General features: G+C 37.2%; 1 protein-coding gene across 2 annotated transcripts in view; it reads left to right on the top strand.

Annotated features, from left to right (window-relative positions):
- Positions 1 to 13008, top strand: part of DAPK1 (death associated protein kinase 1) — an 84126-nt gene that overhangs the window by 54116 nt on the left and 17002 nt on the right. For both annotated transcript variants that reach the window (XM_005522622.3, XM_088054131.1), the window contains exons 9-17: positions 830 to 919; positions 1325 to 1417; positions 2809 to 2928; positions 4011 to 4109; positions 4900 to 4998; positions 6193 to 6291; positions 7679 to 7876; positions 8853 to 9050; positions 12010 to 12108. In XM_005522622.3, the coding sequence (XP_005522679.1) occupies positions 830 to 919; positions 1325 to 1417; positions 2809 to 2928; positions 4011 to 4109; positions 4900 to 4998; positions 6193 to 6291; positions 7679 to 7876; positions 8853 to 9050; positions 12010 to 12108 (1095 nt within the window). The remainder of the gene's footprint in view (positions 1 to 829; positions 920 to 1324; positions 1418 to 2808; positions 2929 to 4010; positions 4110 to 4899; positions 4999 to 6192; positions 6292 to 7678; positions 7877 to 8852; positions 9051 to 12009; positions 12109 to 13008) is intronic.

The following is a 13008-nucleotide window of genomic DNA, read 5'->3' as shown; positions in this document are numbered from 1 at the left end:
ACGCTCATGCAAAGACACAGGTTATTCTGTACCCTATTACTTTGCTTTACAACTTTCCAGGTATTTGATTCCCACTCCACTGGTCACATGCTCTTTTCCCCTTTCCCACCACCATCTTTACCTGCATTTCCATGGCAGGGAAGGTTGAAACTAGTTCCCTTCCAATCCAAGCCTTTCCGTCATTCTTTTTTATACATATGTACATACATATATATATATATATGTATGTGTGTATATATGTATGTATATATATGTATATGTAAAAATTACTTCAAGAATAGGATCATAAAATCCAAAATTCAGTATTCCACTAGTCATTGGTCCTTAGTATTAGTCCGTGAAAAATTTGAAATTATGCAGGCTTGGAGCTTGCTGCACTGGTAGGTGGGATGTGATTTTGGCAAGGGGGTAGTTTTTCAGCAGCATCTAGGTAATTACACTGAGGCTGTAACAAAGATTGGCTGCATTTAAAATCAGTCAGGAAATCCTCATAGAAGACAGGATTTATCTTGGAAATCAAATGCCTCTGTTGGAGAGGGAGGTGAAGGACAAGGTATTCTGATGTTTGAAGGGTTTTTTTTGTTTAAAATGAAAAGCACATTTTGTGCATTCTTAGGTCTGGATTTCCCTTACAGCATTTTCTTAAGAAATTTCATCTGTATGCCAGACTAGACTCTGAATATTAAAATCATGTGCTTACAATTACTTTATTATTACAGTATGATTGGAGTACTATTATAATGCAAGTGGAAATCATCACTGAGGGACAGTCTTACATGCAGATATTATGGCATTTTTTAGAACAGCTTTATTTTCCTTTTGCTCTCAGCCAAAAGACACTCAGCAAGCACTTAGTAGAAAAGCTTCTGCAGTGAATATGGAGAAATTCAAGAAGTTTGCAGCACGACGAAAGTGGAAAGTAAGTCATTCACTAACACATCAGAATGTCGGTGACATACAAATGCAGTAGCTTTGCCTGTTCCAGGGAAAAGTCAGCACATTTAAGAGTGGAAAAAGAAGGAAGAAGAAACATGTTCTTCTGTCACTGGGAATAAATTAGGTGCTTGACTATGGCAATATGGGAGAGGACTTCTTTGTTAATGATCTGCATACAAATGCTTGTGTGTTGATTGTTTGCTTTCTGCTTCTGATGGATTATAAATAGCAATAGTTGAAGTTTCAAATTCAATATAAAAAGCAGATGGGGTATTGGAATCAAACTTCATTTTGTTTTGCTAAGTCCTTTAAAATCTTTGCAATAGCATTGTATCAGAATTTCCTAAATTTTTTTACATACAGCTTTTTTCTTATTATTTTTATAAAGCAATCAGTGCGCTTAATATCCTTGTGCCAAAGATTATCGAGATCTTTCTTGTCCAGAAGTAGCATGAGTGTCGCTAGAAGTGATGATACTCTGGTAAGTGTGTTCTTATATATTTAGAATGTTTTATGACATATTAACTTTGTCAGTTTCTAACTGACAGAAATATTAGGTTCTTGAAGATTTGCATAATTCACTAATCTCATAAGTAGGAAGAAATAGATGTTCAGGCTACAAAGGTCACTTATCCATAGTTTGATCTTCTGCATCTTGAAACCTTGAAATTTAACTTATCCTTTTGAGGCTGATACCCAATGTCACAAGCAGTTACTTCAGGAGGAAACTTTAGAGTTGGCCAGTATTCAGTTTGTGGTACTAGATATGACTAGAGTTGAGTAGTTAGGAGCAATTGCTGTATGTTTTGTAATTACAAATGTTTGTAAATCCAAAATCATTTTTCTTAGCTTACTCTACAAGTTTTAATACACAATTCAGAAATTCCCCATGATCAGCAAGGAATGTGTGTTAATATGTTTATAGCTGGGGAATATCATCTTTTCTGTTCATTAATAGGATCAAACTTCAAAAATTCTGCAAAGCCCTTTTCATGCATACTGTCTTTTCCATGTCCCTCCTGTGCAACTCCATGCTCATGTTTCCACTTTTTGCTCTTATCTTTTGGCTTCTGTGCTCTTTGTTCTCCTCTTGCTCTCCTTTCCCTGCCCACCACCCCCCCCAGCTTAGCTATCTCTATGCCTTTTAACACTGGATCAGCGTTTCACACCCGTGTTCCAGCAGAAAGGATTTACAGTCCAATGTTAGTGTCCTAAAAAAATCTGAAACCTCAGGAGAGAGGAGGTAATAGCAGTCCAAATAATGGGCTCTGTGAATTTCAGCTCTTTGAAATTCTAGTGCAGAGGAGAAAAAGAAAGTTACACCTGCAGAGGTATCTAGGCTTATTACTTAGGTTCTAGATTTTTAACTGATCAGTTTGAATAGATAAAAGCTTGAACCAAAGCACCTCTCCTGTGGATGACACAAAACCTGGTAACTCGGTTGGGTTCTTGGCCTCTTGGGTTTTTTATCATCACATGTGTGCAAGGAATAATTTCATTTTATGCAAGTATTGCTTCTGTTGGTATCTATCACCTATTTTTCCCATGAGGAAAAAAAAATACACCTAATAGAAGAAACCTGTGTGGAACCTCGGTGAGTAACAGGTTTGTGTGCGAAGAAGAGGGAAGCATATTTTACTAGAAAACATGTGGGGAGTTTGGTGTAGATTTTCAAATAACATGAATACATGCTAGCCATATGCTTCATGAAAGATTACAACTTGAACCTGAAGCACTCTTTTAGAAAAAATATTTCAAAAAATTTAGGGTTTAATTTTATTTTTTTATTTTTTTATGTCTTGGCAGCTCTTTAGATATGGATTTTTTTTTCTTAAAGCTAACAATTTTTCTTCTTTCGCATTTAATTGCAAGGATGAGGAAGATTCTTTTGTGATGAAAGCTATTATTCATGCCATCAATGATGACAATGTTCCTGGATTACAGCACCTTCTGGGATCTCTGACAAATTACGATGTCAATCAACCTAACAAGGTAGTGTGGGTCTGTGGTGAGGTGTGAGGTGTGTGGGGGACAAGCTACCACCCTGTTGAATAGAGCAGTGAGATTGTAAAACAGAAATGTAACACCTGAAATGAAAAGGCAAGGGAATGGGAAAAAAATTCTACCTTTTTTTCTAGGAGAAATTTTCATGTGCTTTGTGTTCAGTCTTCTCAAGATACATTAAAATGGAGCCCAAATTGGGATTTTTTTGCCTAGGCATTTCAAAAGTATAACTCAAATCTATGGTCAGGAGCTGTGGTTTATCAAATATAACCTTCACTCCTGGTTGCAGTTGCTGTTTCTTGTGACAGATGATAGATAAAGATGACAGAATACCTAAGAATAACCAGACTGCTAAAACTGACTTTGCAAAGCATTGATAGGAAGAGAAGCTGAAATCTGCAGAAGTGGGTTATATGAACATGTTAGATGGCGGTGTTCATTTTCAGTAATGAAATTGCTTGTCCACTACAGTATTTCAGTGCATCAGCAACATCTAGGAAAGTGAAATGGGACTGCCCATTAAAACAATAAATACAGTGATTTCTTAAATGGTTCAAGACAAGGTCACACTTTTTTTGCGTGGTTATAGTGACCTTCATTACAAAGTCCTTTCAGAAATAATCATGAAGAGCAGTATAGAAGTAAAATGTATGTTATTTTACTGTGGTGGGGTCTTGAACCATTTAAGAAATCACTGTATTTTTTTGTTTGAATGGGCGTTCCATAGATGTTGTTTATGGTTTATGTATGAGGTGGTGTAGGCCGCAAAGAGATCGCACAGGGGAATGTTCTTGCCAAACAAAGCTAATAAGAGCTAAACATTAATATTCCTAATTTAAAAAGCATAAATTTACTGTGTGATATATCATGAATTCATCTCAAAAATATGAAAAATTGCTGTGCAGTACATTTTATTAAACAAAGAGATAAATTATTTTTTTCACACAGTATTTCCTGAAGACTTGAAAGTAGAAATCCAGAAATGCTATTCAATGCCTGCCTTCTATTCCACTGTTTTCTTAATCCTTCAATAATTACTTACATCATTCTTGCTTGTATTTCCTTATTAGCATGGAACACCTCCACTACTGATTGCTGCTGGCTGTGGAAACATTCAGATGCTTCAGTTGCTTTTAAAGCGTGGATCTCGTATTGATGTTCAAGATAAGGTTTGGGTTCTGCTTTTCCACTGCTCTTTTTAAGTTTTTCTGTGCAGTTAGCAGGAGAAAAGCAGTTCGGACCAAGTGGTACTGGATATTAAAAACTCTGAGCTGTAGATCCTGTTTTCTGTCTTCCACTGCCAAAATATAAGACCAAGTTTTTAGCAATGTCATTTGTTACTAATACGCATCCTCTGACTTTCATCACTTTATTAGCTGAAATAATTTGAATTATACTATCTTATATTGTAGCTCATGCTTACAAAACCACATCAAGTAGTTCAAAGTAGTGATTGCCCTAAAACTAAATAGTGAACTTTACTTAATATAGAATAATAAAAGAATATTTTAGCTGTGGGGAATATTGCAAATAAAACAACAATATATTTGATGGAGGATATGCTTTGTAATAAGCTTTTTTCCAAATGTGCTCTAACAATTCATTTAAAGCAAGCTTGAAGAACTGTGCTTCTCCGTATGGTAAAGCAAGTAGAAGAAAGGTTTTTATCTCATGACTGTTCTTTCTAATGAGCTCCTTAACAAGAGAGAAGAGGATTATCCTTGCAAGCAGTTAATAATCCTGTTAATTATCCTTGCATAGAGAGGTTTTTGTTGTCACTATTGGTATGTAGAGTTGTTGAATCAGTCTGAAAATTTTTTAAAACTGAATTGTTCATATAAGCTTGAAAAGCTTTTCAGTGTCTCTGTGTACACCTAAGTGCACGTGTACCTCAGGTGAAAATCTAGAATTAGGATTTTAACTCGATCAGTAACATCTGAAATGAAATATTTTTGACAGGGTGGATCTAATGCAATCTATTGGGCTTCTCGACATGGACATGTAGAAACACTGAAATTTCTCAGTGATAATGAATGTCCTTTGGATATTAAGGACAAGGTAAGAAAATAACTCCTTTTTCACACAGATGGCCTTTTCCTATAACTTTATCTTAGAAAAGAGAGAGGTCTTTCAATTGAAATGGTTTTCAGCTGGGTCATAATTCCAGTAATTTGACTGGCTTTTTTAGTGTGGTTTTCTAAGTTGACATATAGGGCCGTGATAAGAGAGCTTTAAAGTAGCTGGATGTACTGGTTATTTTCCTGACAAATGCTAGCCAAGTGTGCATGTTAAATGTGGTGGTGAGTACATGGTGGGTAGGTGGGGAAGTACAAACCTAAATTAATTTTCACTTGAAGACTTGATTTCTCATTGGAACTCAGGGTGAAATCGTGATTCGGTTTTTCATTCCTCTTGACTGAAAATCACTTTTGCCTGACAAGTAAATTTGACTGTTATTAAGTTGAGTATAAGGAAGCATAACAATTTATAGCTGATGAGCACTTACCTTGTCTTTGGCAGTGTTACTTGAGCAACATATGCCCTAGAAACTAGTTGCTGTTAAATTTTTATACCATAGCAATGATTTTATACTAGCCAAAGCTTCCGTACAGAAGAAATTCTTTCACAGAAAGAATTTCACAGAACCTGTGAAACACAGTTTGTTTTGTTGAGGGAACTAATGCAAAGCAAGGTACATTGGGAAAATTGTTGTTTGACTCCTGATAAGGCTGCTGGGATAGAGATTACTCTCTTAATAAAAATACAGTTTCTGTTTTATATAATTTCAAAAAAGAAAGTTTTGCAAATAGTTAGACATAGTGACCAAAATGCACCAGGGTATACAAACATGTTAGGCCAGCTCCTTACATTTGAATAAACAGGGTAGGGGGGAACATACGGAAATATTATGAATAGAAATGGGACATATGTTTCAACACAATTGCACAAACAGCTTCCTCCTCATACTGCTCAGAAATCCCATCGTGACTGTGATCTGAAACAAATAAGGTAGGGAAGTAAGTTCTGGAAAAAGAAAGCCTTTGAAGAAATAACCTACCTGCCAGGTGGTGGTGTGTCTGTCACGTACAACTAGTTTGTAAGCTCTGCTGATGGAGCTGTGTGGCTGGGCAATGGAGAGGGAGGAGAATCCCATGCAGGATTCAGGGCATTCAGGCTGTACACGGTGTACAGGCAGTGTGTATCATGATGTGACACAGGAAATGACACTGGCATGCTCTCCTGTAATTGCAGTCTGGGGAGACCGCTCTCCATGTGGCAGCTCGCTATGGGCATGTGGATGTGGTTCAGTTTCTCTGTAGCATTGGATCCAATCCAGACTTTCAAGACAAGGTGAGTCATGAGCACTGTCTGCATTTTTTCCAACAAATAAGGCTTCATACGTGTGGTCAAAACTTCAAGTCTCACTTTTAGCCTCTGGCATGTTTGCAAACCAGAATTATGAAGATTTTGATATCTCTTAATAGATAAAGATTATGTGAAAAACTGAGAGTGCTATGAAACACAGGTTCTCTCAAAAATGAAAGCTTAAAAAGATGAATAAACAGCTCCATGAAGGTGTGGGTGGTGGTGTGTACTCTGAGTTCAGCTAAAGAGTTTTATTAGTTTTTGCCTTGAATTCTGCTTGGTTTTTTGGCAGTCATAGGATTTTTCTGCAGTGTCAAGGACTCATTTTTGAAAATAATGGGTGGGCTCAGGAGGATTTCTTTAGAGGTCTGAAGGAAACAAGGAAGACAAGGCTTAACAGAAAAAGAAAATCCATTTGACCCAAATTTGACCCATTGTGTGACAGTTCCACAAGCCTCTCCAAGTGCTGCATCCTCTAGGACTTCCTTTCCATTGTTTAAGGAGACCTACACTGAGGGAGGACAGGACATGTTCTTTGTCTGTTTCTTCACACTCAGATTTTTGCAGAAACCTTGAACACAGTCCAAGTCCTCGGCTATTATCAGCCTCTTGTCTCCTCTCTGATATTTGCCAGGTACACAAAGGATATCCCATTTCTTAGAATTTGACAGAGCTACTTCTTTTAGTGGGTTTTAATTCCCCCTGCTTTTTCAGTGGGATACTTTCAGCATGTTTTTGTGAAACATTTGAGGTTTTTAATGTTGTTCCACGTAACTGCTCTGACGTACAGTGAATTGAAGTTGAATATTTCAAAATTTCTTGGGTTCGAGCAAAAAGCAAATTAGTACTGCAGTCACAATTGAACTCCAAATGCAGGCAGTTTCAAAGGCTTGTTGTGATGTGTCTTTAAAGACTTGAGTCTTTAGCTGTCTTTGCTCCTCGAACTTTGGGATGTGCTTTCTCAACATGGTAAGCAGAGTAACCTGCCTCAGACTGCTGGCCTAGTGTGATTTGCATCTTCATGGTGATCGATCTGTTTTAGATGCTGGATTAGTCACAGCACACAGGATGTAGAAGTGGTTTGTGAACAAGGGTCTGTTTTCAAGTGAGAGAACCAAGATAGTTAGCCTCAGGATCCTGGGTAGATTTGAAGTAGGATTGCTGACATACAAGGTAATCACTTGTATGTCAGCTGAAGTTGTTCTTGGTTTTAGAGTGTCAACGTTAGAAATTACAACATCTTTTTATAAGACCTATCTAGTAGACTGTCTTTTTTTTTTTTTTTCATACCATCTTTTTGTATTTTAAAGTTGGGAAATTGTTCTTCCTGAAGTTTGGATCAGTACTGTTTATTGATTTTCTATGTTAATAGGAAGAAGAAACCCCACTGCACTGTGCTGCTTGGCACGGCTACTACTCTGTTGCCAAAGCACTCTGTGAAGCAGGTTGCAATGTGAACATTAAAAACAAAGAAGGGGAGACCCCACTCCTGACAGCATCAGCTAGGGGTTACCATGATATTGTGGAATGCTTGGCAGAACACAGGGCTGACCTTCATGCAACAGACAAGGTTAGTTATGTTCAGAGATCACAGGGACGTGTCTCTCAATTACTTCATTTGAGTGCTGCAAGCCAGCGTTGTTTCCACAAGGTGAATTTTCGTAGCAGTTCCCACAGGGCTTATTGATGACTGAAATAGTCTTTAAGGTTGTCCACTGATGATTATTATTCCATGACGGGGTTTTTGCTGATCTATTATCTCCTTATCATTTATCACCTCATGAGTAACACTGAAAAATTGCAGGAACATTAGGTTCTGCAATTGGCAACAAATGGTTAACTTCAGAGAAAAAGATGGGTTTGTTGTTGGCCTTTGATTACTACGGGCTGGACAAACCACACCCATTTTAAATAAGAGCTATTTAAAAATATGACTCTGCTTGATTCAGAATTAATTTTTGTCTTTCGTGATGTAATCCAAATAAATAAATTTGGATGTTCAGTGCTTGTATTTTTGGTATGGCTGGCATTTTAGCTACCTTTATTAGTAGTATTAACTAAATAGTTATTAAAGTAACTTCAGAAAGAAGTTTTCACTTCTAAGATAATTTTTTCCAGTTACATTGTCTTTTTAAGTTGTTCCACAGAGAGAAAGCTCTGTCTTTAAAGTTACTGATCAGAAAGCAGATTGCATGACTTTTACATCACTAACTCTGTCTAGTAAACGCTAGAGTTTACAGTACTCAGCTGGTTGTTACCGTTGAGCACTCTCCTTCCTCTGAGGAAAGATGTTAGAAGAGAATGTACAATTGTATTTCATCAACTCCACTGAAAAGACCAGTGACATAACAGAAATTTACTTTCATCTCATGGCTTATTTGTTCTGACAAACAAAAGTGCATCTCCCTGCCTCCACCTTCAAATTAAAAACCATTGTGATTCTTGAGGCAAGGAAGATGCACCCTGTTACTTGAGATGGTTTTGACTTAACTAAATATTTGGATTTTTAGCATTATTTGATCTCACAAACTGTCTCTTTATTTCAGGATGGTCATATAGCCCTGCACCTTGCTGTAAGAAGATGTCAAATAGAAGTAGTTAAAACTCTCATCAGTCAAGGATGTTTTGTAGATTTCCAAGACAGACATGGGAACACTCCTCTACATGTGGCCTGCAAAGATGGGAATGTGCCTATTGTGATGGCACTCTGTGAAGCAAATTGTAGTTTGGATGTCACTAATAAGGTAAATGGAATATGTATGCTGAACTACGTTGTTTATTAGCTCACCTGTTGCATTAGGTGACCTTTTTAAGTTCACTGATATGAAAAATCCTTGGATTTTTCTGTCTCTCAGAGTGGCCAAATAAGTATTAAATGACTCACCCTACAAATTTGCCAGAGTTTGTTTCAGTTGAATAGATCATTAAACGTCCAGGAAGAAAGAACTCAGGTGAATTATCACAGTATGTTTTGCCAGCACTCTTCCCTAGCCGTTTAGCTTTGTGTTATGCAAATTACATCTAGGTGCAAAAGAACAGATGAAATGCATTGCAGCTGTCTTTGATTTCAAAGGTAACATTAAGTTATGCACGGAATTGAAGACTGGTATGTTTTCTGCTACAGTGTTGTAACTCTAAAAATGGTGATTGCAATGATTATTGGTAGATGGATGCCAGATAAAAATGCAAACACTCTGTAGCTGGTGTAAGCGTTTTCCAGGATGAATATTTCATTACCCGTCCCTTAATTCTGAGACACTAGTGCCTTTATTGTTACTCCTGTTGTGCTCATCCTGCAGTATGGGATAACTAAACATAACACTTTACAGGTTTATATTATGTCTTTTATCCTGGAGGTCTTTAAGAGAAAAGTGAGCTGTTTCAGGAAACATTCCATATATAGTTTGAATAGGTCAAGGTCAGTCACTCTGCTGTCAGGCTGTGGTGCTTAGGGCTTGATATTTACCCCTGAATGTCTTTCTCTGCCAGATTTAAATTTTATATATGCTAAAATGTTTAAAAGTTACTTATAAGAATCTTTATGTTGCTATCTCAAATTTCTTTGATTCAGGTATTTGAGCTTCTTTGTGTTTTTTTCCTGGAATAGTACCTATTCTAGCAATAATACTTCGCTAGTTAACACGTCTATTTATTACCAAAGCACTTACATTGTATTAACCAGATAAAGAAAATTAACAAGTTTTTTGAGGATTGTCTGTGCAATCACTTTTGGTTTCAGCAATTAAAATCATCAGCTGTCTAATAAAAAAAGTTAAAACAGTGAGGTCTCCAGTCCTGCTTCTCAGCTTAAATCTGATTGACTACACAATTAAATCCAGATCCACAGATAAGAGCACATTTTAGACAAGTCTAGTTAATGGACCATGAGGCTGTTGTCCTGTTTGCTAATGGAGAATGCTGAGCTGGGATCATCACCAGCATGCTGAGAAAAAATATTTAGCCTTCAAATGTTCAGTGGCTGTGGGATCACGGCTACAGAAGCATGGTTGCAGTTATTCTTTTGCTGTTATTCTTTTAGGAGTAATGTATTCTGGAGAGACTTTTAGAGTGCCCTTTATTTGAAATGGTGAGTTTGAGTGTTACTAAATAGAGAATCTTAATTTTTACTTCTCTTCAGGAGCAAGCCCTATATTAACATGGCATTAACAAAACTAACTTCTATCCTTGGTCCAAACACTTGGCTTTGTCCCACATGTGTGTAATACCGACTGAAGGCACTGTTTGTTTCTTTCAGAGATTCAGCACAGTAGAACATCACATGCATTTATTTAGAATCATAGAATCATGGAAGCATTTAGGGTTGAAAAATAACTGTAATATCAGAATCTAACCATTAGCCAAGTACTCCTAAGCTGACCGCAAAACCATGTCCCTAAGTCCCACATCTATATGACTTAAATACCTCCAGGAATGTTGACTCCACCACTTTCCTGAGCAGCCCATGACAGTGCTTGACAAGCCTTTTAGTGAAGAAATTTTTCTGATATCCAATCCAAATCTCCTCTGGCACAACTCAAGGCCATTTTCTGTAGTCCTGTCACTTGTTTCATGGCAGAAGAAACCAACACCCAGCTCACAACACCCTCCTTTTGGGCAGTTGTAGAGAGTGATAAGGTTCCCCTCGAGCCTCCTTTTCTCCAGGCTAAACAACCCCAGCTCTCTCAGCAGCTTCTCACAGGGCTTGTACTCCAAACCTTTTAACAGTTCCATTTCCTTTTCCTGGCCATGCCTCAGCACCTCAATGTCCTTCTTGCCATGAGGAGCCAAAAACTGAACACAGGATTTGAGGTGTGGCCTGACCAGTGCTGAATGCAGAGGGACAATCACTGCCCTGCTGCTGCTGCTGGACACACTGTTCGTAATACAAGCAGGATGCTACTTGAGTTGAGGTATAGGGTTTGGAGGAGCCTGAGCATCTTTTCAGATTCCAGTTATCAGAAAACTGGCTTTGCTTTCAAGTACTTCTTTCAAGAAGTAGCTTTATGATTTTGTTTCTGATTGTAGACAGAAAGAACAGTATTGAAAGCATAAAAATGTGAAGTAATAGTTGGCTACCAGCAGAGAGTAAATGGTAGTTTTTGTAACAGTAGCTCTGAACATACAAAACCAGAAGTGGATATCGTGAGGGCCTGTTGTCAGTGAAGGGATTAATGGAAAAAAGAAAATTGGAAAAGAAGTACTTTTCAGCACGTCTTCACTGAAAAATATATTATTTCATGCTGACTTCTTTCATTCATTCCTTTTATTTCTTTGGGTGAAAGGGGGAGATATTTAGTCTTCAGTAGTACTTGGATGGAAGTAGAACCCAGAGTTCTAAAGGTTAAGGAATTAGTGTTGTTTAAGTGTTCGTATTTAATTAAGTAAAAAGGCAATTAAATTTTCTGGAATTAAAAGACATTATCAAATATAGTCAAAAAAACCTAAAGGATTCCTCCACAGTTGTGAGGAATTTAGCTAAAAAATTGTTTCCCCATTTTTTAAATAGTTATCTAGCCTTCGTTTTTAATTGCACTTCCAGCAGTTGTGCTTAAGCTGCAATCAAAAGTACTTTTTCTTGCAGTGTTAGCAAAACCATTCCTGTGTATCAGGTATGTATAATTGTATAATATGTCTGATTATTACTCAGAACATTTGAAGTAAAATTCTTTGACTAATATAGTGACACTTCTTTCCTCATTTTAGTATGGAAGAACACCTTTACACTTGGCAGCAAACAATGGCATTCTTGATGTTGTCCGGTACCTTTGCCTTACCGGTGCCAATGTAGAAGCATTAACCTCTGTAAGTACTGAGAGATGCTCTTCTTCTTCTTTTAGGCATGATAGTAGAAAAAGAACTCACAGAGAGGAGTAGGAAAAGGCCATTACATTTTGAAATTTAAAATAAAGGCTGTTGTATGTTATACAACATGAGTGGTATTTGTTATATCTCTCTTGTCTACTTGTTCCCTTCTTCTAAATGAATTTGAAACTGATGATGGTATAGAACAGCTACCACTTCATCTACACCTAATAATTTCTTTGTCTAAGAATTACTTGTATCATTGTGTTTTCTATAAGCACAGTGAGTCACTTCACAAAGATGTACGTCATTTCACATCACATTTGAGAAACATACAAATACACTGTATTATTATACAGTATATACACTGTAAATATTTTTCTTGCTTCAAGGCGGTTAAAAAGTTCTGGTTTTATGGTGGGAGATGTGTGGTGGCATGGATGAGTGAACTAGCATGAGAGTATCCTTGTAAACTAAATCACTCATGTCAGATCAGCCAGCACCACTGCTTCCAGTTAGTAACACTGGAGGCATTTTTCATTCTCAGTAAGGTGAGAAAAATCCTCCTAATGACATACTCACAGCAGGAATGAAGTGTCCTTCGTCCTGTGCATGCTAAATTATAGACATCATGCATTACATGTGTTTTGAACAAACTAACCATGATTTATTTTCAGATCCAGTGGATCATTTTACATTGCAACTCACTGTAACCAATGTATTCTGCTTAGAAATAACTGCTGCTGTGTATGAGGAAGACAGGTTGTCATTAGATTTTAGTTGAGTTTTCAGAGTTCTTATTCCTAACAAATTATTCCTGAGATGGCTGAAATGGAGGGGGGAAAAGAAGAAAACTTCTGCATCAGTTGTTCTACGCATTTGGTATAATATAAAGTACTA

The sequence above is a fragment of the Pseudopodoces humilis genome, chromosome 4 (assembly GCF_049639895.1).
Source record: "Pseudopodoces humilis isolate 2021_Gansu_Grassland_sample_001 chromosome 4, ASM4963989v1, whole genome shotgun sequence".
Lineage (NCBI taxonomy): Eukaryota > Metazoa > Chordata > Aves > Passeriformes > Paridae > Pseudopodoces > Pseudopodoces humilis.
The sequence above is the reverse complement of the archived record's forward strand: the minus strand, read 5'-3'. Positions and strand labels throughout refer to the sequence as shown.